At 37.8% G+C, this 23667-nt stretch overlaps 1 protein-coding gene across 1 annotated transcript in view; it reads left to right on the forward strand.

The window, feature by feature from the left end:
- The first annotated feature begins 266 nt into the window (after nt 1–266).
- The window catches only part of LOC104420396 (transcription factor MYB30), a 28177-nt gene continuing 4776 nt past the window's right edge, over nt 267–23667 (forward strand). Inside the window, exons 1-3 of the mRNA XM_010032247.2 lie at nt 267–414; nt 647–776; nt 1161–1281. Of these exons, the coding sequence (XP_010030549.2) occupies nt 267–414; nt 647–776; nt 1161–1281 (399 nt within the window). The remainder of the gene's footprint in view (nt 415–646; nt 777–1160; nt 1282–23667) is intronic.

A 23667-nucleotide genomic window follows, 5' to 3' on the forward strand; every position in this document is an offset into this window, starting at 1 on the left:
TTGAATATCCAATAATAGTGAGGTCCACACCCACTTTACTATGGTGCTAAATATGCACAAATACATGCTGTTTCCTGGAAGAACAAGTAGCCATTTGCCCTTGTAATTATCTGCTTTAATTATTCATAAAAAAAAAGCCTCGCCCAATACGCTTTAAGGTACGTGCGAGCTACAGAACGAGTATAAATCCACGTGAACCCTCTTTGGAGAGGAATAACTTCATTCAAAGCCGACGAGGGTTGGAAACTGCGCAATCTCTGGTGTCGATGGCCAGGTATCCCAGGGTTGATAAAATCAGCAACGGCAAGAAGACAGTGAAGAAGGGTGCTTGGAGTGCTGATGAAGATAGGAAACTGGTGGCTTATATCATGCGATATGGCATTTGGAACTGGACTCACATGGCCGAACCTGCTGGTGAGTGCGTGATGCATTGAAATCTTTTATTTTCTAGATCTAATTCTTTTCATTGAACGAGTTCGATGTGGATTTGGATCTTCCGGATTCAAGAGTATATCATCTTGAAGAGTCAAGTAATTGAGTGGCCTATATATGGATCTAAACCCCAGGGCGGTGGTGGATCAAGAATTTATTGAAAAATTGCACCGCTAGTCACTAACCCTAATTTTGAATTTGATATTATCATCAGGCTTAGCAAGAACCGGAAAGAGTTGCCGACTTCGGTGGATGAACTATCTGAGGCCCAACATCAAGCATGGCAACATCACCAAAGAAGAGGAGGAAATCATTATCAACTTGCACCGAGTTCTTGGTAAACGGTAAGTCAATTTGGAATATGCAGGATGATTCTTGGTTGATATTGTACGACATATATCGACTTCAGGCAAGTTGTGCTTCAGAATATGTTCGATTCTCATGATTAAGTCATTTTCCTCAGTTTATTTGCAATTAACCTAATTGACATGCAACTTCAAACCATTTGCTTTTCCTAACTTACAGATACCACAGATACAGCAAATAAAATGAGGGAAGTACCTGTATTTCTGCTGGGGCATGAAAATAACTTTGTATTGTCATCATAACACAACTCGAGGCATTTCATATTGTTTGTATATATCTGATTCTACTGACAAGCAAGAACACATTGTCATTGCTTTTTCATAACAAGCTAGATTTTTAATTTATAGTTTTTCTTGTTGTAGTTGGGCCACAATTGCAAGTCGACTTCCAGGAAGAACAGACAATGAGATAAAGAACTACTGGAATACTCACTTGAAGAAACGCTGCGCCCAGGAAAAGTTGGAAATGCCAATTGCATGTGATGTAAAAGTTAACTCAAAAATCCAAATAATAATTTAACCCACCAAAATCCATCTATTGCAATTCTTCATCCTACAGAAGCAACAAATCTTGGATCTCCTCGGGATATTCCAGTACTACATGCAAGCAGCTTGTGCCCATCTCATGAAGTTGTTCATGATGACAAAATTCTAGTGAATCGCTGGCATTCACGAGGCAATATGATGGGAGAAGATGCAAACTTGTGGGAACAATTGCAATCTCTGAAAGATTTTAGCGCAATAGAAGATTTGGAGGGTATATGCCCGAACTCGGGAAATTTATTGCCTTCTTCTGAGTGTATGTACTCAGATGGTGTGTATTTCCGTGATTCGCAAGACGACTTCACCATAGATTTATGGGGACACTGGAGCTAACAAGGTCAAGTATTGCTGCAATATGTGATCATCGTGGAACTCATTTGTAATGTCAGTTTTCCTTCGTTTTCATAAGGCTAGCCTTTTTCCCCTATGGAGTAAACTTTGTTGTGCATCTATTAAAAAAGGTTTCTACACTGTCGTGAGTTATAGCGTAGCATGTCTATCAGTGATCGTGGACAGATGAAATAAATGTTGTACTATTTGAAAAATCTGTTCTATGGTGATAATACTTACTTTTACTTAGAGATAAACTCTCCTCTGTTAATCATGTATGATCTTTCTAGTGGAGCTTCATGCTTTATCATAAAGATGTGAAGAATATGTAATCTAAATTTCTAGCCTGTTCTTCGTCTATTTTTCATTTTTTTTTCCTTTTGCTATGGCGTTTTGAGCTTTTTTATTTGGTGTAAATATGTGAATATTTTAATTAGATGAGGTACAAAAGCTTAAGGGAATCCCCTAGCATTTCACAAAAACTATATGCGAGAAGATTGAGGAAGGAAGCCTCCATATAGTAGCCAATAAAATTTTTGCCTTGGAAGGCCTACACTTTTTGTAGAGTGGCGCCTACCTCTTACAACCTTTCGAATCCTAGTCAACAAAAGATGAGGCTCAATTGATGTGTTTTGAGATGGTCCGTGGTTGTGTTCCATCTAGATGCAATAGATTGTCACTAAAAAAGATAGCTTGAGGAGTCTTGCCTCCAAGTTTTGCCCTTTGTTTCCCCGATCATCCATTGAAGTTCTAAGTTCCAACCTCCTATATAACGCCAAATTCCATTTCATGCCAAAATACCATGCCATACACTACTTGTAACATCCCGATTTTTCCAATTCTATTTTCAATAAATTGAGATGGGCATTTCGTTGGCACGTATATAGTTCTTTTCCCTGAACTGATCACTCATGGGATAACTAGTCTATCAGGTGAAGCCGTTAAAAAATTCTAATACATCAGACTCGAAATTTGACCAGGAAACGACCTTTCGACCGAGCTAATCTGTAAGGGTCATTACGACACAGTTAAAAATCGATTAGAGACCGGAGATAGGTTGACTCGACAGAGGCATGTGATCGAGTGTAGGTGATTCCACCATATCGCACAATTCTTGTTGATCGGCACTGGACCAGCTTTTATGTTGTTTGGGTACCATGTGTCCGTGTTTGAAACCTTGAGATTACCCCAACAACCGAAAGTCGCCAATGTGTCAAAAATGTACATTGTGGCTTGAATTGATCAACCACAAATTTCTAAAAGCTGCCTGGTAGATCAGGACGCGCTAGTATCGTGCCGAAGTGAAATTAACCGTGAAATTGAGATCGAATTCAGAAATTGGAAGTCCTGGTGTGGCATAAATCATTTTAGGATCATTGACTCATCTTCGGAAGATTTTTCATGTAAGCCGAGTTTTTCAGCAAAATAATTAGAGAATGGCTAATTTGGCTCGAGAAATTAGTAGGCTTGCCTTTGGTCGCGTTTTGGGGCTTAAGTTGGTTCTACATATAAGTGAAGATGTGAATTGAAGTGTGGTGACATTGGATTAATTTTATGGACTTCAATTGGACTCAATTGGAAGAGAATTGAATGGAATGGAAGAAATTAATGTACAAGATTTTATGCCTCGGCGGAAAATGAAATTTGCACCCATTGGAAGAGGTTGTGGAGGATTGAGTTAGTAGAGCATGACATGGTGTGGGGCAAGAGTGGCTAGGATGTTGACAAGTGAAGGGTGAGGATTTGCTCTTGGAAAGGTAGGCTATCACCATCATCTTCTTCCTTGAATCAAGGGAGCTTGTTGGATTTTGGGGAAAAAGAGGAGAGAGAGAGGAGCTCGACCGGTTGGACTAGCAACCCCGACGCCCCATTCGTCCACCTCCTTCACTCGCTCGACGCCGCCGCTTGTCGCCGAAGCCATCGCCATTGCGGTCGTTGCTCGTCCGCATGCGCCTCGCCGGCCAGCTCGCCGTTCCGCCGCAGCCCGAGTGCCCCCGAGCTTCCATCATCTTCGTCAACCATTGTTCTTGGTCGTTCAGCTCGTCGGAGAGCCATCGTGAGCTAGCCGAAGCCAGCTCGCCGCCGGTGTCGCTTCTCCTTCGCTTGCACGATCGGTCGACTTGCGCTCGACTCATTCGCTGCTCGCACGATCAGGACCCTCCAGCTTTGTCGTTCACCCTCGTCCTTGGTCGCGCCCACCACCGAGAGGTCCCGCTGGTCGCCGGAGTTGCCATTTCCACCGCCCCAAGCTGCCGCCGTCTCTCCCCCGTCGTTCCTCCGCCCAATTGAGCTCAGATCTGCCCTCCTTCGGCCCCAAGATAGCAACTACAAAAATGGGTATGGCAGCTCAGTCTTGGCCCGTTTTGGCCGCCTTCCTGAGCCTGGATGCTCGGCCTGCCTTAAGGAAAGTCGATCATTGCGTCGTCCTCGTCGTTTTGGTTTGATTGGTTCGTTAATCGAGTGAGTTTAACTCACTAAACCTTGATTAGAGTGTTAATGATGCCCTAAGTGTGTTTAGTTTAAATTAAGCGAGTTTAGGTGGATAGTTTAGTATATTTAAGTATGAATTGGATTAAGAGATTTGTTTAATTTAAATGGTGCTTAATTAAGGCTAAGAGAAGGTTAATTAATGATAAGCCTAGATGGGACATAATAGGATTTTAATTTTGAATTATTTAATTGTTTTGAAATTCTGGAATTCATAATATTATATTATATTCCGAAATTATTAAAAAAACGGAAAAATTATTTTTGACCTCGATTGCTTAGAATTTTGTGCCGATCGCTGCTGTGTATTTAGAATTTGAATTTGATGATTGATTGTGGCAAATGGAGTGTGATTGCGATAAATAGGGATCCTTTTGATAAAATCCCAAGTGTCAAAATTTGATGGAAGAACGACCGTATTTGACCACCTATTAAAGGTTGTGCCTAGTGGGGCCGTGATTGACCACCTATTAGAGGTCGTGCCCAATAGGGTCGTAATTGACCAGCTATTAAAGGTTGTGCCCAGTGGGGCCGTGATTGACCACCTATTAGAGGTCGTGCCTAATAGGGCCGTGATTGACCACCTATTTAAGGTTGTGCCTAGTGGGGCCGTGATTGACCACCTATTAGAGGTCGTGCCCAATAGGGCTGTGATTGACCACCTATTAGAGGTTGTGCCCATCGGGCTGAGATCTACCACCTAATTAAAGGTCGTGCCGAGTGGGGCCGTGATTGCCACTGGTTGTTAAACCTTCATATAGGGTCGTGATTGGAAGCAGCGATTGATTTGCTAGAATGACATATAATCGGCCGAGTCGATTGATCGCTGAGATGATCCAAGTGGTTGAATTGTTCTGATAATGTGATTGTGCTTTAGTTGTTTGGTTATCATAATTGCATGTGGTTAAATTATATAAACTGTGCTAACCTGCAGATGAAGAATAATGTGAGGTAAGTCTTCTTGATGTTGTGGCTAGGCCACTCTGGGGCGTGTTTACTTTCTAATAGGGGTTTAGGAGGGTTGAACTTGCTGAGACAATGAGCGTGTCCGACTTGTAGGTCGTAGGACAGTTCCTTTTTAAGAGCCGATCTTTTGTAGACTTTTGGTCGTAGACCTCTGTTTGTAATTATGTTGAATTATGAAAGTGTTATGTTGTGGTTTTGCTTCCTGCTTTTCTATCCCGTATTTCATTGTCAGGGGTTTTATAATACGTTCCGCTTGCGCAATAATAAATGAATGGGGTTGGCAACACTATCTGGGAATGTTGCATTTGCATGACCATGGTGGGATGTTGTCGCGCTCGAGGTTCAGGGCGTGACACTACTTGTCCAAGTGTACTCAAAGAATAAGTGGTTTCTATCTTCTATACCAATCATAGAAAAGTTACACTTAGTATCTACTAAAGAAAACCACCGTGATGTGACAACTGTTGTTGGTAGTTTATCTCTACAAACAAGCCAACTAATAATATTATGCTTACTAATACTAATGGTTAAAATTAATTGATACCGGTCCATGGCCGGTTCCTCTTGTTTGAATTCCTTGTATATCTCTTTGCAACGGTATGCTTGGCTGGAGATAATAGGCATTAGAGCAAGTTTTAGCTTGAGAATACATTACCAACTCCAAGTCATACTGCCTTTTATGTCGAGTTGCGTGATGTGAGTACCTCTGTATTTAATATGATGAACCCAAGTACTCCGTAGGGATGATGATGGAAGATTGATGAGGCTTCAAAGCATGCAACCCATCAATAATTTATTCCAAAGTTTCCGATCAAGCAAGCCTAGTTCTACGTCCTTTTTTGGTGAGCATACTACTTTCCATGCAACTATGGCATTTGAGCTTTAATGCCACTAGTTGGGCCTTTTAGCTCTAATACCACTTAAACAAACCAATTAAAATACGTGCTATTCTAGTACAATACATTATTCCCTCATTGACGTTTACAATGCTAAATTTGAAGAGATATGTACTTAATAAAACCATACCTATCTCTCAACAAATAAAATGTAGGTGTAGTATTGAAATAAAACGTGTTGCTTTACACTCTACTTCTTAATATCCCAAAGCCTTACTTCACCATTTTGCAGCGCTTACTCCAACCTATAAACATAATATCTAAAAGCTTGCTTTTACATGAACACACTGTCAATTCTGAATGTACATTTTTCGTATTTAGGTAAAGCTTGCATGAGGTTGAGCAATGTCGTATGCTCATGTACGAGTTTTATCCAATGATTTACTTTTTAGGTTCACCTTTAATCCTAACAAACCTCCAACTTTGTTTCTATCTCCAAGATATTTGCTTTTATCCTCAACTTTAGTAATTTTTTTATCCTCCACCAAGTAATTTCGAGCACCCTGCTGGCATAGAGGCGTTACTGCATGAATTCAGTGTATATATGGACCTAGATCACCGTACCGCATTCCTTAAATAACTTTGGCTCCTTGTGGCAACGGCATGATCTAATGACTAAAATGAACCATCAGTGTATGTGTGTCCTGGAATTCATGCAAGAAAATTTCATTGAATAAATTTTCATTCGCTATAGTAATAGGTTAGCGTCCTGAGCTAAATATTTTCAAGAGTAAAATATTGCCTAGATTCATTCTACTCAATCAAGCTTTACCTTTCAAGAATCCTTGAAAATAAAATCAGATTCACACTAGAATTTGTAAAACTCGTTAATATTTCTTTCCAATATGATGTGTCATGAATTAATTGTAGAAGAGATGTACATGAGCATGGTTCAGGCAAGTGGGGGCGTCAAGGTACTCTTTTGGCTCGGCCTGGAATTTGCATGCTAGTCTCAATTGTACAAGAAAAGGCTCGAATCGAATTAACTGGTCTAGGCTGGTCGAGTTGGGACTAGCTCAAGTTTTTTTTTTTAAATAAATAAATTAGAAATGGCTTAATTATTATTTTCGAGATACAAGTATGGACCGATTCATTTGATTGATTAGCTTTGTCTAGCACAATGAGTCTATCAATTATTATTTATCTATATCAATTCAATGTTACTAGTAGGTAGCCACACGCATTACAAGTAATAAAGATTATGATTTTTCATTAGAACATTACTATTTGTCTAAAATAAATTCAAGAACATAATTTTTTGAATGAATACTCTTGGAACATGAACTGATGCAACTTTATATGGATAGACATATTACTTGAATGAACGACGCAACTCTTGATAAAAAGGTCCAACCCTACCTATACACCTTGAAGAGTAATGAAAGAAAATAAAAAAACTACTTGCAGCATATTAATCTCAATTACAATATTTTGTTTGACGAGTTCATGCAGCACTGTCACTACAATAATCAATAAATGATGACATCAGCAATGACGTGTACCTAAAACCCTAATTTCCCGCATGTGCTTTTGAGTTCTCAGGAAAATGCATGAACTTTGAACGTCGCTCTCTCTCTCTCTCTCTCTGCTGTTTTGTCTCCTTCATCGGAAACTTCATTGATGCGAATGTGGTGCTCGGTCAATCACTTCGAGCCCCAACTAATTTCATCGCCCGTGTGCATGTCCTATCTATGTTGTCGTTATTTGTACTTAGGTGGCAAAAACTACTAAATTAGCATTCTTTCGAAACATCCTATGCTCTTCCCACTAGTAACTCTTACCTTGAAGCTTCGTTCTAGTTCACCGAAACCACAAAGTCATTGAATTCTCAACATAATTCTCTGCACGAGACTGACTACAAACATTGAATTACGAATTGACAAAATGGGACGAAATTCTCCAGCTGGCTGATCCATGTTTCACATGGATGGATTGAAGACTTGTATAAAGACTGGTGCAGTCGCAGAACTGAATGAAAGTCAAATACTCTAAACAAAAAATGTCATATCAACACTCAGTAAAAGTCATTCCCAAACATGAGTGATTTTACTTTCAACATCTAGTCTTTGAAAGCCAACTTTGAACTGACTTATCATGATACAGAAGGTTGGATATGAAAAAGATAGAACTCGAGAATTTAACTTTCAACATCTAGTATATGTTTGCTAATGATACAATTGATTTTTGACCAAATGTATTGCACTCTGATTGTTGTAGTAAATAACAATCTCTTACTACAATAATCCTCAAACATTGAACAAACATGTGAGCCAAATAGATTCCTTGATTGCCTTAGTTGATGCTATACACTCTACTTTAGTTGTCGGCAAAGCAATCGTCGGCTATAGCTGTTATCGTAGGCAAATGTTATGAAATACTTTAACATATTTGAGCAGCCAATAACACAAGTGTTAAATTCTCAAGAAAATAAATACTAAGGTGTAACTTTATCTCATATTGTTAGAGGATCCTAATTTATCGATTAAATAGCAATTCATGCGTGTACACATTTTTTTTAATAACATAATTGTTTCCCCTTCTGACCATGTACTCTCTCGAAGTTGTTGGGTGTGGACTAAAGGTTTTCTTTCTTATATTTTCTTATAGGGCAAACAGGTTGAGTTCCCACTCAAACGTGCCGTACGCAAGGCAGAGATAGTTGCCAAATAGGTCAATACTCTTGCCGAGCACATGGATGACGTCCGCAAATTTGAATTTCTTGCCCAACGTCATCATGAAAAACAAGCACGTTTCATAATTGAATTTCAATTGATTATACGAGAAGTCGTTTGACTCGTGTTTGAAAATGATTTGCCTCCGCGTTCAACTCCTCCGAAGCATCCTCGCACTCCGGTTCTTTATCCTTATCTGTGATGTACGCATAGGTTCAAGATGCGTTGCTTGCATGCTCATGCTTCCGAATTTACATATTTAAGTAATTGATTTAGAATGATTTACCTGAAATTCCAATTGTAAAATCTAAAAATAAGATACATCTTCACGCTCTTTAATGATGGAGTTTTGCATATGGAATAAGATAACACATGACCTTTTAATTATCTTTGTGTCCTAAAGGGAATTCGCTATTATTAATTGCTATCATATTTACCATCTGTTCAATCTATCTCTAAGTTAGGAGCTTATTCAAGATAGCAAGCCGGCATATGAGGCTATGCTTTGGTGTGCTAGGTGTAATTTATATTAGCTTGTGCCCAGGAACCTTTCTTGCATGAGTTCTAACGCTGCTCCATCCCCTATTGACAGAAAAATTCTTTGAAGAAGTCGCTCTCCATTGCACCTGAGTAGACTAACTTGCATTGGGAGACACCACAAATCTCCAGCTTCCACAAGCAGCAACCGTATTAGCTTTATAATTACTGTTTTACTCCCTTGATGTATCTAATTTAAACCCATTCACCCTCCCCTTTGGCAAACACACATCTATCCACTTCTCCTTTGCACACTTAGTTCTCAGATTAGCATTTTTAAAATTTCTCCAAATAGACTAACTTTTCTTTTTGTTGTAATCTCCCACCTTGAAATTTTTTCTTGTGGACCTTCCATTATATCTTAAAAGATATTCTTCTTTTATGTTTCTTTTACATTCTATTCTTCAGTATTTTTTAGTTTGCATCATAAAAGAGCACTTACTTAAAAGAAATTACAAATGGGAAAAGAATTTCAAAACTCGCTTAACCATCAAAATATGAACAGTTTGGAGAGTATTAGTACTTGAGGTACTCTCCCTCTCCATGAGTCAATACTCTGGTCGACCTTCTAGATTTGACGTACTAAAAACCCAAAAAAGGAAATAAAATAAAATTAAAGCTCCAGATTCTGAGTTATTGGGGAAGTATGAAAGGTATAAATATGCAAGAAACAACACCTCTTCATTAACTGTAGTGGTCTCCTTGTGAACTGTTCTTTCAAAATTTCTAAGTTTCCGAGGATTAGTACGTGGGAACGCGAATCGTGTCGTTTGTTACTGGTCCGAATCTTGAGTATCTGCGGGAATTGAACACACGTTTTCAAAAGCAAAAGACAAAAATATAATCATCTGTTGTATTTTGTGTGCCTTGGCATATTGACCACATCTATTGGGAAGTTGTGTGGGAATAACATGGACTTTTGGGTTCCCGCCAAAGGGGAAGCAAGATTGTTTACGTTGGCAATAGTGTAAACGTGTTGAAGGCCAGTAAGAGTCAATATTGCACAATTTGGACCTTTCATCATTAGATGAACTTTCTTTCTTTTGTTTTGTTTCGGTGTTTTTGCCCTCTTTAGCTCTCATTAAACATAAATGAGTGGATGCATCTGGGTTTTGCTTATCTGACTGACGTGCTTTCCATCAAGTAAATAAGTAAAGTAACCTTTTCGAGCTCTCTTATCCCGGTTCATTTCTTTGGGTACCAATGAAGCTGAGAAAAATGTTTAGAACAACTTCCGTTCTCGTTAGCAAGCTTGCAAAATGCAGTGAAAAGTTTATAATTTCCAATATATTAACAGAATGGACTTTTCTAGTAACATGCTGCAAGTTCATTTATTTAGGGAACTTCATTTTTGTGCTTAACGTTTGTATTACATGCATGTATTTTACTAGAAGGGAGCAGTGGTAAGTCATACATTAGAAGAATACAACAAAACCTTAATTGTTATTATGATAAATTGGCCTAGAAAGTATTTGCTCTGCATGTTGGTTAATCACCATAAACCACAAATCAATAAGCACTACAGTCTTTAAACTGAAAAAACACTAGGCATAATCTTCTTTCACAAGCAAGAACTCACGAAACTAAATTCTCTAAAAATAACCCTAGACTGGTCACATGATCGCAAAGATAAATGCTTTTCTTGTGCACTCCGTTAAATTTGATGGCGGTTAATGGCCAAATCACTAAAATCATCTATCTCCTCAACAACGGATTATAAGTGCCATAAAACTTTCTCTGTAATATCTATACGATTGCCATGGTCCACTTACCATACAAGACTCAATGCCAACTAGTCTTTCCTCAGAACACAGCACACTCTTTAACAGACTAGGGCTATCATTCAGAGACTCCGAACACATTGAATTCAAGGCAATGAAATTTTGTTGCATCCAATGTAGGAGATATTCCAACATAAAGAAACCAGAAGTATCGCATTTACCTGGTTATTTCTATCCTTATTTGTTCCACCCAAGGAAAAGCTAAAGCTATTCTACAATGTTTCACAGCTGTCTTGTGTAGGTATTACTTTGCACTATTGTGCTTTTGACTTCGCTGCTAACTTTCCATTTACTTCATTTGTTTATCACCATTATTGCCCACCACGAACCGAGAAATTGGGTCACAATAATATAGAGAAAAGGAAAAACCTATTGTCTAATTTCAAACGCGGTGAGGAATTGGTGGGTTGCCTTTCTCCCCATGTTTCAAGAGCATCGAGAAAGCTATGGTTATCTTCATCTGCTTCTAGAATCTCATTTTTTTCTCCTGATTTCACACTGTTATTATCCATCCCTCCAAATACTGTCTTTATGCATTCTACGCACGAATGAAAGACTTCTCCCTCCTCCAAGTCACATATTTTCATCGCTTCCACATTGTTAAGCCTTTGACATGGAACTCTTATCACCAAAAAAACTACTAATTGCAACTTGATCATCCACCGACTCTCATCCCACGATTGATCTGCTTGTAACGACAGAAAAGTTGTGTGAACGTTGATCTGATGCAAACCACCATTGCACCCTTATGTCTTCAACACCGCCAAAAATACACTTAAAAAACTTGAATTGAATTACCTCAAATTAATTACATGTCAATCTGAAATTCATTATCACTTACGGTCAAAAGTGATTCGCAATCGACAAAAATTAAACTGAATCACCTCACATTAAGTACATGTCAAACTAGAACTAATAACTGGTTTTTTGATGCGTAGTTGTATGGGTTTGGATAATTCTGCATGGAATTTTCTTTTCCCTTCTTCATAATAATGCAACCATGGACAATGAAATACAACACTATCAATTAGCTTCTTTTATTTATTTATTTTTCTATTTTTGATAACCCAACCTAGAAGGATGATCATAACTAATTAGCCATACAGAGGGGAACTAGTATAGTGTTAGGATTAGGCACACAATAACAAGGAAATAGAGAGTAAAAGTGAGAAAGAGAAATTGAGACGTACAGTTTTATCACTCAAATCCATCAGTTATCGAGTTGAAAGTATGGGATCAACCTTGCCACTGAGTCAATTTGTAACAACCTAGTTCGATGAGGGCAGGAAGTGATGATTAACAAAGAGGTTTCGAATAACAAGTGGTTATGTGCAAGCTTCTAGGATGGCAAGTGGAGACGGGGAGGACCAAATGCCACTTTGAAATATAAGTAACTCTGAAAATGAACTTTTGACAATGTTTAGGTTTGGAACTTCAATTTTAAGCATGCCAAAGTGAAAGTGCTACTTGGATGGTGACCTTGTGGAAAAGTGTGTACTTGTATGCCAAAAGACAAAGCTATAAGATTTGGTATGGGATGAACCAAAGCAGACAATTTTTCAAGTAACATAGTTCACGATGCACACATTCAAGGGAAATAGCTTCTTTAGCTATGATTTTTTTCATTTATATTTGTAAAATTTATCTGTGCATAATTTCCTAAAGAACCCTATCGATTAAATGTGTGGAGGGGGACACTCTCATTGAACCAGAAATCAAAGATGACACAGGCCCAAGAGAATTAATACATAATTAATATAATCATAGTTTGGGCTAGGCGAAGTGGGATCTATTCGTTCATTCAATGTTGCTTTGTAGTTTCACAGATTGGTCACTTTTTAATAGCATTATACTGTCATAACTAGACAGTCATTAACTCGTTACGTTATTGATACTCCTGTCATCGTTAATGTTCCCCTTTAGCATATTCTTATGAAGACGCGAGTTAAACGCAAGTAGATTACGATTTCTATTGTACTATGTCACTTAAAAAATAACCGTTTACTAATAAAAAATTGGTGTTGGTAATAAAAAAAGAACTGATGAGTTAGGCCTTAGATTGAATTTTACTAAAACTATTATTATTTTCATATTTTACAGCATTTATAATTTGGCTCCATTTAATGGACATATCTGAGTTTTATTTAAGTTTAAAAGTAACTATAGAAAAAAATTGAATTGGAAAAAAAAATAATGCTAAAAATTTAGACGACAATCTATCATAAATAAGAGCTGCCTACCGTATTTGTTGGGACTAGAGTACGCTTTTTACCATGGAAAGAGACTTTTTATATTTGAATATCCTAATAGCGTGGGATCAGTCCACGCTTTAAAATTTGATGCCAAGGATGCACAAAGACCCACCACCAAACGTTTGACTTTTATGCCGCTTCCAGAAGAGCAGACCCCATTTCCTTCTTGGACCTATCGGATCTGATTTTCCATGAAAAAGCTCTTCAATACATGTGCGACGTGCAGGACAAGTATAAGTACAGAAGTCACCCGCAGGAGGGCAACTTCATTCGAAGCCAAGAGAGCTGAAAAAACATTAGCTCCCTGACCCATAATCTCTAGTATCAATGGCCAGGTTTCCCAGGGTTGACAAGAGCAACAGCAAGAAGACAGTGAAGAAGGGTGCTTGGAGTGTGGAAGAAGACTAGAAACTGTTGGCTTATATCAAGAGATATGGCATTTGGAACTGGACTCACATGGCCGAACCCGCGGGTGTGTGTTTTTGTTACGTTATTATCTCTCTTTTGTTTCCTGTCTGTTATCATTTCAAGAAACGGGGTTTTAATGTGGATTTGAGTCTTCTCGATTTAAGGCCAATCATTCGGCAGAAAGGGTCGAGTACTGTCTACAAGGATCAAAACGTGTCTTGGTGGATCAAGATTTTTACATTGAAAATTTCACCACATAGATCACTAACCCTAGTATCGGATGGGCGTTTGCTCAGGTTTGGCGAGAACAGGAAAGAGTTGCCGGCTTCGATGGATGAACTATCTGAGGCCCAACATCAAGCACGGAAACATCACCCAAGAAGAGGAAGAAATCATTATTAACTTGCACCTAGTTCATGGTAACCGGTGAGTAAATGTACTCGTATAGCATGATTCTTGATCGATATCGATGACACGCATGATGGGGGAATAAAATTGGAATGGTAATACAGAGAAGGACAATAACTTGAGTCATAAGTGGGGCAATCCCCACAATCAAGAATCTAAAACTGTACATTAACTATTGAGTCTATGATTCTACTAACAAGCATGAAAACATTGTAATTGCTCTCTGGAAATAATTAGATATCTAATTCGCAAGTTCCTTGTTGTAGTTGGGCCAGCATAGCGAGTAGACTTCCGGGAAGGACGGACAATGAGATAAAGAACTATTGGAATACTCGTTTGAAGAAACGTTTTCTCATGGAAAATTTGCAAATGCCAACTGCATGCGATGTGAAAGTCAACTGCAATCACGATGATCCTTTATCTTGCCAAGATTCATCAATTGCCCTTACTGATGCTACAAAAGCAGAAAACCTTGGATCTCCTTGTGGAATTGATCCAGTTGACAAACCCCTAGTCAATGGCTTGACCTCACCGGGCAACAAAATTGACGAAGTAGATTGGGAACAATTGGTTTCACTGAGGGATCTTTTTTTTATTAGAAGATTTTGAAGGCACATGCTCAAACTCAGGAACTACATCTCCTGCTTCTGAGTGTATATACTCTGAGGCAGTGTATTTTGGTGAATCCTACGAGGACATTGTCAAAGATTTATGGGGAAATTGATGATGCTGATGTGCTCAAAATTTTGTCGCAATATATGATCCTCGTGGTTTTCCTTTGTAAGGTCAGTTATCAGTTTGTAAGGCTAGCATGTTCCTGCTATGGAGTCAAGTTCGTCTAAAAATGAAGTTTTGTGAATTATAGCATGTATATCAGTGACAGAGGAGAAATGTAATAAATGTTCTTGCACTATTGAGGATCATTTCTATGGTGATAAATCCCTTGTCTTGTGTTAAGATATCAACTCATCTCTTTGCAGCTGATTAAATTGCGGTTAAATTTATAAATTGACATCATTAACATCTAGGGGTATTTCATGCTCCATTTACAAAATCGGCACTGCATGTAATCTAATGCCAATGGATGGGTTCGTAGATTTATTGAAATTAATTTTGTCTCAGTATACTTTTTTTTTCAAAGAACGACAGTTACAGCTCTAATGCCACTTGATTGGGTGTTTAAGCTCCAATATTGCTCATTCCTTCATGGTGATGGCATATAACCAACTATAATATCATCGAAATAGACTTGCATTCATACAGTCTAAGCAAAATCTTTTCCGGATTAGGAAGAAGTGATTGAACGGATTTTGCGACATCCTCAAGAAAAATATCTCCTGCTGTATTTTTTGGCCCCAACTTATGTTATACCAGGAATAATAGGTTGCATTATGCTGGGCTCTTGTTAACGTTGCCAAGAATAATTGGATGTTTGAGGTTCAGAGTTACCGCGTGTAAAGCTGTGCAAAACATTTTTTTTTTTGGACCATCAGAAGCATGTGTTATAATTGGGGCATTTGTTAGAAATAACCTGATGGTTGATGTCTGATAGACTAGTAATACAATCTTAACAGAGGGCAAATAAATTATCTTGCCTCGCAGATTTCTTCTTAATAGCTCGAGATCTCGCTTCACTATATTGTATACTCTCTCTACTCCTCTCTCTCTCTTCACATCACACCACCCCCAAACTTGTGTGATGTTTCATTGAAAGAAATACTTGAGAAAAGAGGCAGATGAAGGGGTGCGAAAGGAGAAAACATCCTTGGTCTGAGTAGATGGCGGTGGTAGTGAGTTTGGTGAAGATGGTGATGATGGCAACTCCAATACTGATGGCGACGGTAATGAGTGGCGGATCAATTAGAGTGTGGTGTTTTTGTTTTGTTTTGACGTGAACGGTTGTTAAAGAAATACATATAGAAGTCACTATCTAATAATGATCAAACGTGTAATCAAAGACTAGCAACTACAACGGAACACTTGACCTTAATTACAACAAAGTCGCATTCATGAATGCTGTCACCCCTTCATCCATGTTGGGTTCATTCAACTATAAATCATCATAGGATTCAACAGAGAATACAAGCTCAGGCTGAATGCACCCAAATGAATGGATAGGAGTCCCAGACTCAGTGAACATACCCTCAAATCTCTCTACAACGTTTAGATCTTTCAGAGGAAGAAACTGGTTGGATACGCGTTCTTGCCCTTCACTTTGGTTAAGTTTTTTTGTCATCATCAACTACAAAGAAAGCCTGAGAGTCTTCTGCATTAAGTGTTTGATAAGAATGCCCATGGTTTGTTGCCATTTTGGTATCGATACTTTGAATAATGGCTAGATCATAGTGCGGTAAATAGTCCTCATGCGAATCAACTTTGATCTCAGGTGCCATCATGTTTGAATCTTGCGGAAGCGTTTTCTCAAGCGGGCATTCCAAAAGTTCTTAATTCTTCGATGAAGTCTAGATGCTATGGCTGCCCACCTCTAACGGGAAAAATGAAAGGCAGCTGAAAAATGTTCTGTCCTTGAGATCAATTATCTGATGGCTTAAACTCATCATACAAAAGAGCACATATCTTATCCTCTTGTTTGGATGGGTTACTAGACAAGATCTGATGATAGCATGAACTGACTTCCGTCTAAGGGTCTTCCAATGTATCATTTCTGGGTCCAGTGGAATTTCATCGATAACTAATTGAGAAAGCTCTAGCCTGAAAAGCAGTAGCAGTCGTGGAGTCTTTGACTCGGAGGTGAGATGAAAAATTGTTGGAATCGATAAACCTTTGTGCATCAGTTTTCATTCCAAAATGAAATAGCCATAGGGTTGCCAAAATTATGTGAGAGCCAATCTATCGGGTAGAGAAACTGCTCTTGCAGCTATGAGTGTTAGTATGATTACCGATTACCCAGAACTCGGTGTAACCTGATGATGATTTCCTCCTCTTCTTTCGTGATGTTCCCACGCTTGACGTTGGGCCTCAAGTGGTTCATCCAACGAAGTCGGCAACTTTTCCCGGTTCTTGCTAAACCTGTGAGTAATTAAAATTCAAGACTCGGGTCAGTCACATTAGCATCTAATCTTAACTCAAAACAACCAGTCGTAGACTTCCTCAGGGATTATAAATAAAATCTAACCAGCAGGTTTAGCCATCTGAGTCCAGTTCCAGATGCCATATCTCCTGATGTAAGCGATTAGCTTTTGGTCTTCTTCTGGACTCCAAGTGCCCTTTTTCAGTGAGTTATTATCGTAGTCAATTCCTGGACGTCTCACCATTGAAATCGATCAATGGTCAGATATAAGCTGATGCTTCTTTTCTTTCCAAACTCTCTAGCTCTCCAACTTGTTTCATCGGAGGAACTCACTCCCAGACACGCTTCTACATAGAATATTGATTTGGTCCCTTGGTAATTTCAGACTTCACATAACACATATTAAGGGTCTTGTGTATTTTTTTTTTTTATGCAGATTATTATACGATTAAGTCCTTTTAGGTTAGGCCGTGCAACATGCATTATTCTAAATGTTCAAGGAAAGAGCCATTGAAATGGCGTAAACTAAGCCGCCGCTTCGCTATTGGACGAGTTTTTCCCACTCTCATCCGAGAGTGTTAAGGTATATAATGTAATTTGCACCATTTTTTTTTTTTTGTGTGTAATGCGCTTAAACTACTTTTTTTTTAAAAATTATTTACAAAAAAAAAAAAAAACTACGTTGGTGATGCGATGTGGATCAATTAAATTGAAGTTCAAATAGTATCAGACGCTGGAAACATGTTAGAAAATTGATAGAGTCCAAAAGTTTAAGCTCATAGAGGCCATTGAAACTCAACAAGCAAGCGCTACTTTAATGGAAACAAGTCAGGTTTTCCATGATTATTATTTACACGGGGAATTTACACTAGAAAAGCATTAAAAAAAAGTCTTAAATCTATTGTATTAGTACAAATTTAGTTACAACCATTTCAATTAGGACAATTTAATCCTAAACATTTTCATATTGGTATCAATTGAGTATATTCAACCAATTTAAGCTGAAACTTACTTAATTGGATGCCTACCATCTTACATGACACGGTTAACACTAACATGAACATTTTTTAAATTTTAAATATTTTTTTCTTTTCTTTTTTCTTTTACCTTTTCTTTTATATTTACTTTTTTGTTCTTTTTACTTAGTTCCCTCCGCTAGTTGCTAGCCCTTGTTATGGCCAACAAAGTTCATTGGCTATTGGCAAGGGTGAGGGCCGGACGCATTCGCTGGCCACAAGCAAGGCCAGCTTCACCGGCCTTTAGCGAGGATTGGACGAGGCCGCCTCTCCCTCAATTCGACAAGGGCACCCTCGCCTGGCCAAGGTTCCTCATCAGCCTCTGATGAGGGTTGGACGAGAGTCTCCTCACTAGATCTAGTGGGGGGCCTCGTTGGCCTCTAGTGATGGCTAGGGGCAGCCTTACCTAACGCTCGCCAGCCCCTGCTAAAGGCCGGTGAGGGCTGACATTGCTTGTAGCTGGCGAGGGCATTCCGACCCTCACCCTTGTTGGCAGCTGACCAGCTCTGCCGACCATCAAGGAGGTTGGTTATTGGCGGAGGGAGTTGTTGATCAATAAAATATTTACAAAATTTTGGGAAAGGAAATGATGTCCTCTTGGGGGACGAACAATCGAAATCTAAGATGATAAATTACTATTCAGTCTAACTCTCCACACGCACGAAAAGACAAAGATTAAATTCAACCCGGAAATGGGATGTTGGAGATGCCCATACCGTCGTTTTCGAAAGTTAACCTGAATATATTCAAACTAAAAAGGGTGGCTACTTAAACCAATAAGTAATGTTGTTAATCTAGATAAAGCCATGGAGGTTCAGATGTAGTTTTTTTTTTTTTTTTGGTAAAGAGGTTCAGATGTAGTTTAATCCTTACTAAAATGAATAACTAATACACAAAGATATATATGGCATCTGGACGGGTATAATCTATCTAGGTAAATTGTATTAAGCATTTTGGACCCATTAATAAGGAAATGTTGGGCGGGAGAAGGGGACTAGTTGATGTGCGCGAAAGCTAGTCTTGACATCACCTAACCATCAAGCCAAAAAGGAAAAAGAAATGCTAATTGACAGGCGCTTGCACGAGGTAAAAATTTCAAAATTTTAAGACATGAAAAGAGAGGATGGATGGGTTCACTCAACTCACTCATTCATACATACAGATAAAAATAATACGGCAAATATAAATGTGAAATTATTATACAATGAACAATGCATGAGCCTATTTATAGGTTTTATTAGATAATTATCTAAGGTAAAATATTAGTTAAGGATATACAAAATAGATTAATAATGTATATGTGATTTTAATAGATAAGAAGAATGAAAAAATATTATAATTATCTCATATATATATCCTAGAGAAATAACGGGTTCCCAAAGTCAAATTAGAAGTTCAAAATGGAACTAAATACTCTCGGTATATCGATACTCGAAATGGGTGTGCATATGGGTTGCACGTAATTGAAAGATGAACTCAAAGGTAAAAAATTAATCTGAAACATATTGTGGCAAAGAACAAGAAAACGCAAAACGATTAATATCAAGTCCCTAACAATTTTTTCAAACTTCTAATGCCCAGGGTCTATGAACTCCATGCCAGATTATGAGCCAAATAAGTCGTGAGCTTCGCCGGGACAAGTAGCCCACAAGGAATTGGTAGCACCTCGTGTAAGGAGGGGATTGAACTTGTGGAGTCACATGCCCAAGCCTATCTTTATATCAATCGTGCATTTCAAAGCTTGGTATCGTCGAAGTTAAGTCTGTGTATTTGACAAAAGAAGGAATTTATCACTTCCCAAATGTAATAATTTTTCATTTATCGTGACATTTTCAAATTTACTCTCGCATTTAATTGATTTAAATGAACTTGGACCGAACATGGTCTAACCAGTTCGGACATCACACTCCTTCATCCAACTATCCCTAGCAATCTTCATTATCATCCGAATCCCAAGTAAACTGTAAACTAGATTATGTCGAAGATATTAGTGAATAATGGAGTTTGACTTAAACGGGCAACCAAGGTAAGGTGGAGAATTTGTTGTTGAGACGATCCGTCGTACTATAAGAATCAGAAGCAAGTTAAATCATCTTGGGGGCAAATTCTAGCAAATAAGCAACCATTATTTACATAATATATAGATATAGAAAATACTGAATTGCTATACAAAACTTTTGTTAGACACATTAAAGGACAGCTTGAGTGTTGTGATCACGCAAGACCATTGTCGACAGTTCTAAAAATTTAAACGGTAAATGATTTTGTGATTTAACATCAGTTGTTATAATACTCCTCATCAAACCTTAGACTTTTGCTTGAGATTTAAGCATGAATATACATAATATGGAAAGAAGGGCTTTAAATGAATTGAATTTAGAATTTCTTGATTTGATATTATGTAAAATTTGGTGTGGCTACTGTTATTTATTTTAAAAGCTTAAACTGCTAAATAAAGATGTAGCTCGATATTTTATAATTCTAACACATGCCATCTTTAATCTCAACCTGAATAACACACCTTTCTTATCATGACCGGATGTAGATCTAGTGAGATACATGAAAGTTGGCTTGAGATACCACCTTCAATGTACAAGAATTGCAAAAGAAAAACATATGCTAGATTATGTGTTTTAATTTAAGTTAAGTAAATCAATTTTAAATATAAATTTTAGATATTTGATTATCCAAAGAGACAAAATAACCTAAACAAACATGTGAAATTATAGCTGTAAGCGCTTCAAACGCTATCATTTACATTATAATATTTTAAATAGTCATTGATAGAAATGAATAAAAAGAATATCTAAATAGTTTATTCAAATATCTTATATTCGAGATGTAGTTCTCGTTATGAGTGAATTTGTCATATCATTTCTTAGCTGGGTATCCTACATATTCAAATGGTGACAATAACATCTCTCCAACAACTATTTTACCGCTGTTTCATCATAAGCTAAGGTGCTCTGCTTTTTTGGCGGGAAAGAAATAGATAACGTGCGCACATCTCCCCATAAATCTTGTCAACTTGCTATAGTGGGACAAATAGAATATGTTTCCATATTAGCACGTGTATACTTCGTTATCATTTGGGCATGTTTAGATAAATCTGGGGCACTCAAAACTTTCACAATATATAAATGTTAGATAATCCATAGGCTTTAATTAAACATTGATTTCTGAATACAACGAGTTGTAGTTCGTTGGATTCGCCTCAGAGCATAATAAGGATCTTTTCTTTCAATGAGCATTCTATTTCGTCAACATCCAATCGGATTGACTTTTTCACTATAAACGGAATGTTTCTGAAAGTAAACCAGTATTGTAGACAGCCCAAATGTTCATGTGTCAACGACATCTAAGACTCTTCATAGTAAAGCGAAAAGAAAGACAAAGTGAAACTATACAATGATGGGTCAAGACAAAGTGATAATGTGATAAAAGTGTGCTTGACAGACCATTCCGTAAGATTTTCATGGTCTAGTTTGTCTGCTGGTATGGAAGGAAGAGGCACCATAGCTGTAATTAGTCGATTGCTCACTAGTCTCCAATATCACCAAAATTTTGTTCATCTTCGACGATTTAGTATATATTATGCAGAGGCCAAAGAGAGTAAGGCTTAGTGTGACCTTAGATGACCAAAGAGTGTGATAACAACAGAGAATGGTCAAAAACCTAAATGCATTTCATACTATGAAGAGTGAGGTAAAAACATTCAATCACAAAGACCTCGGTTGAGATAACAAACCGTGCAAATCTATCGAGTAGGAAAATGAATCTACGATAAATCCTTTCTCACGGAACGTTTTTAATTCAGGAAAATGGCGAACGCCGAGTGAAATCTTTGGGGATATCACGTGGCTGTCCCAAGTATGGTTGTGATGGGCACCACAAAAAGTTTCCCTAGTTCTCTCTAATCTCTAGCACTAGAAGACAATGATGAACAACCCACCCATGCATGGCTACGCTGGTTGAGGATTGGCCTCCTGACCCTGAGGTTAGGGGTTCGACTCTCGTTTGTCACAACTCCCAGAGTAGTTCCGTGATTTAAGCAGAGGGCCTCAGCAGTGGGTTGCTGGGTTAGTCTTCTTTGAGATTTACGTCTAAATAGTGGCGGGGGGTCCCGGCAGCGGGTTACTGGGCCAGTTTCCTCCGAGGTTTACTTCTAAATAGTGACTTGCGACGACGTTCCGACGGTACCACCGGGCATCGGACCAAAAAAAAAAAAAAAGACAATGATGAACGACAGAAAGGTGCCGCCTCTAATGAACTTATGGGGACAAATTTGTCGCCCCCGATGCGAGTTCATCTTAATATATATAAGCTAGTTTCAGTCTGAGGGAGTTCTTATCTCTGTGTTTAGGAAGGATGACGTGGATGGAAAGAACATAGGTTAACATATATATCAATGATTGAAAAATTTATTTGTCAACTTGAACATTTCTTAAAGGTTTTATAAACTTAGAAATAAAAATGAACTCTTTTAAGACTAGCTCGTATCGTTTCTGTATTTCTTTATTCATTTTTTTTATATTTATTCTAGGCAAAATAGTAACTGGAAACCTATCAGTTTGGCCAGTAGCATAGATTCACTCATAAATTTTCCTGTAGAATATTTACAAGCTTAGCGCTAGTGGCTATTATCTTAAGCTTTTATTCTTATCCTCTGTATTTGATTTTTGTTAGCTATATTAAATCACCTGATTTTTTTAGGGTTTGAACATGTGGACGATTAAGGTTATTGGAGATTATTGAAACATTTTTTTTAATAAATATGCAAATTTGAATGTATTTTCTTATTGTATGATGATGATCTACACAAAATATATATATATATATATATATATATATATATATATATATATATATATATATATATATATATATATATATATAAGGAAAGACAGGAAAATGGGTTCTCTATATATAATAAGGTGATAGATTTACTCGTGACTATTGGTGAGAGAGACTATACGCCAATTAATTTTGCAAAACCCCGCCATTGATTTTGACCAGAGAATAATTTAATCAAACGTGCCTGAAATTGAGCTGACCTAAACCTGAAAATGCTCCCAGAGTGCAAAGACTTACTTTAACCACGTTGATCACTGTAAAAGTTCCCAAGATTGATAAGATATCTGTGATAAATAAAATCCTAACTGTAAATAAAAATATAAAGAATAGCAACTTGTTATCTTGGTTTTTGCGTACTTAAATGCACCACAACATCAATGCTCGTGCCAAAAGAGGGAAAACCATTGTTTATGAATATGTGGATATCGAAGTACATCAACTGTCTGAAGTGGTATGCCTCGACAAGTTGCATGGTTTTTTAACTGGAAAATTATGGATAGACCTGCACGAGAGCTGATTACTGGGACATGTTTATAGTAACTAACCGTAAAACACGATAAAAATTGAGTATAACGAGAAATATGCATATCCAGTTTTTAGAAATTTCACTGAACGAAATACCTAACAACGTCGGGTACTGAGCTCGTGCAAGGTTATAACTTATTATGTTCATAGTTCATGCGTAATTA

The sequence above is a fragment of the Eucalyptus grandis genome, chromosome 9 (genome assembly GCF_016545825.1).
Source record: "Eucalyptus grandis isolate ANBG69807.140 chromosome 9, ASM1654582v1, whole genome shotgun sequence".
Taxonomy (NCBI): Eukaryota; Viridiplantae; Streptophyta; class Magnoliopsida; order Myrtales; family Myrtaceae; genus Eucalyptus; species Eucalyptus grandis.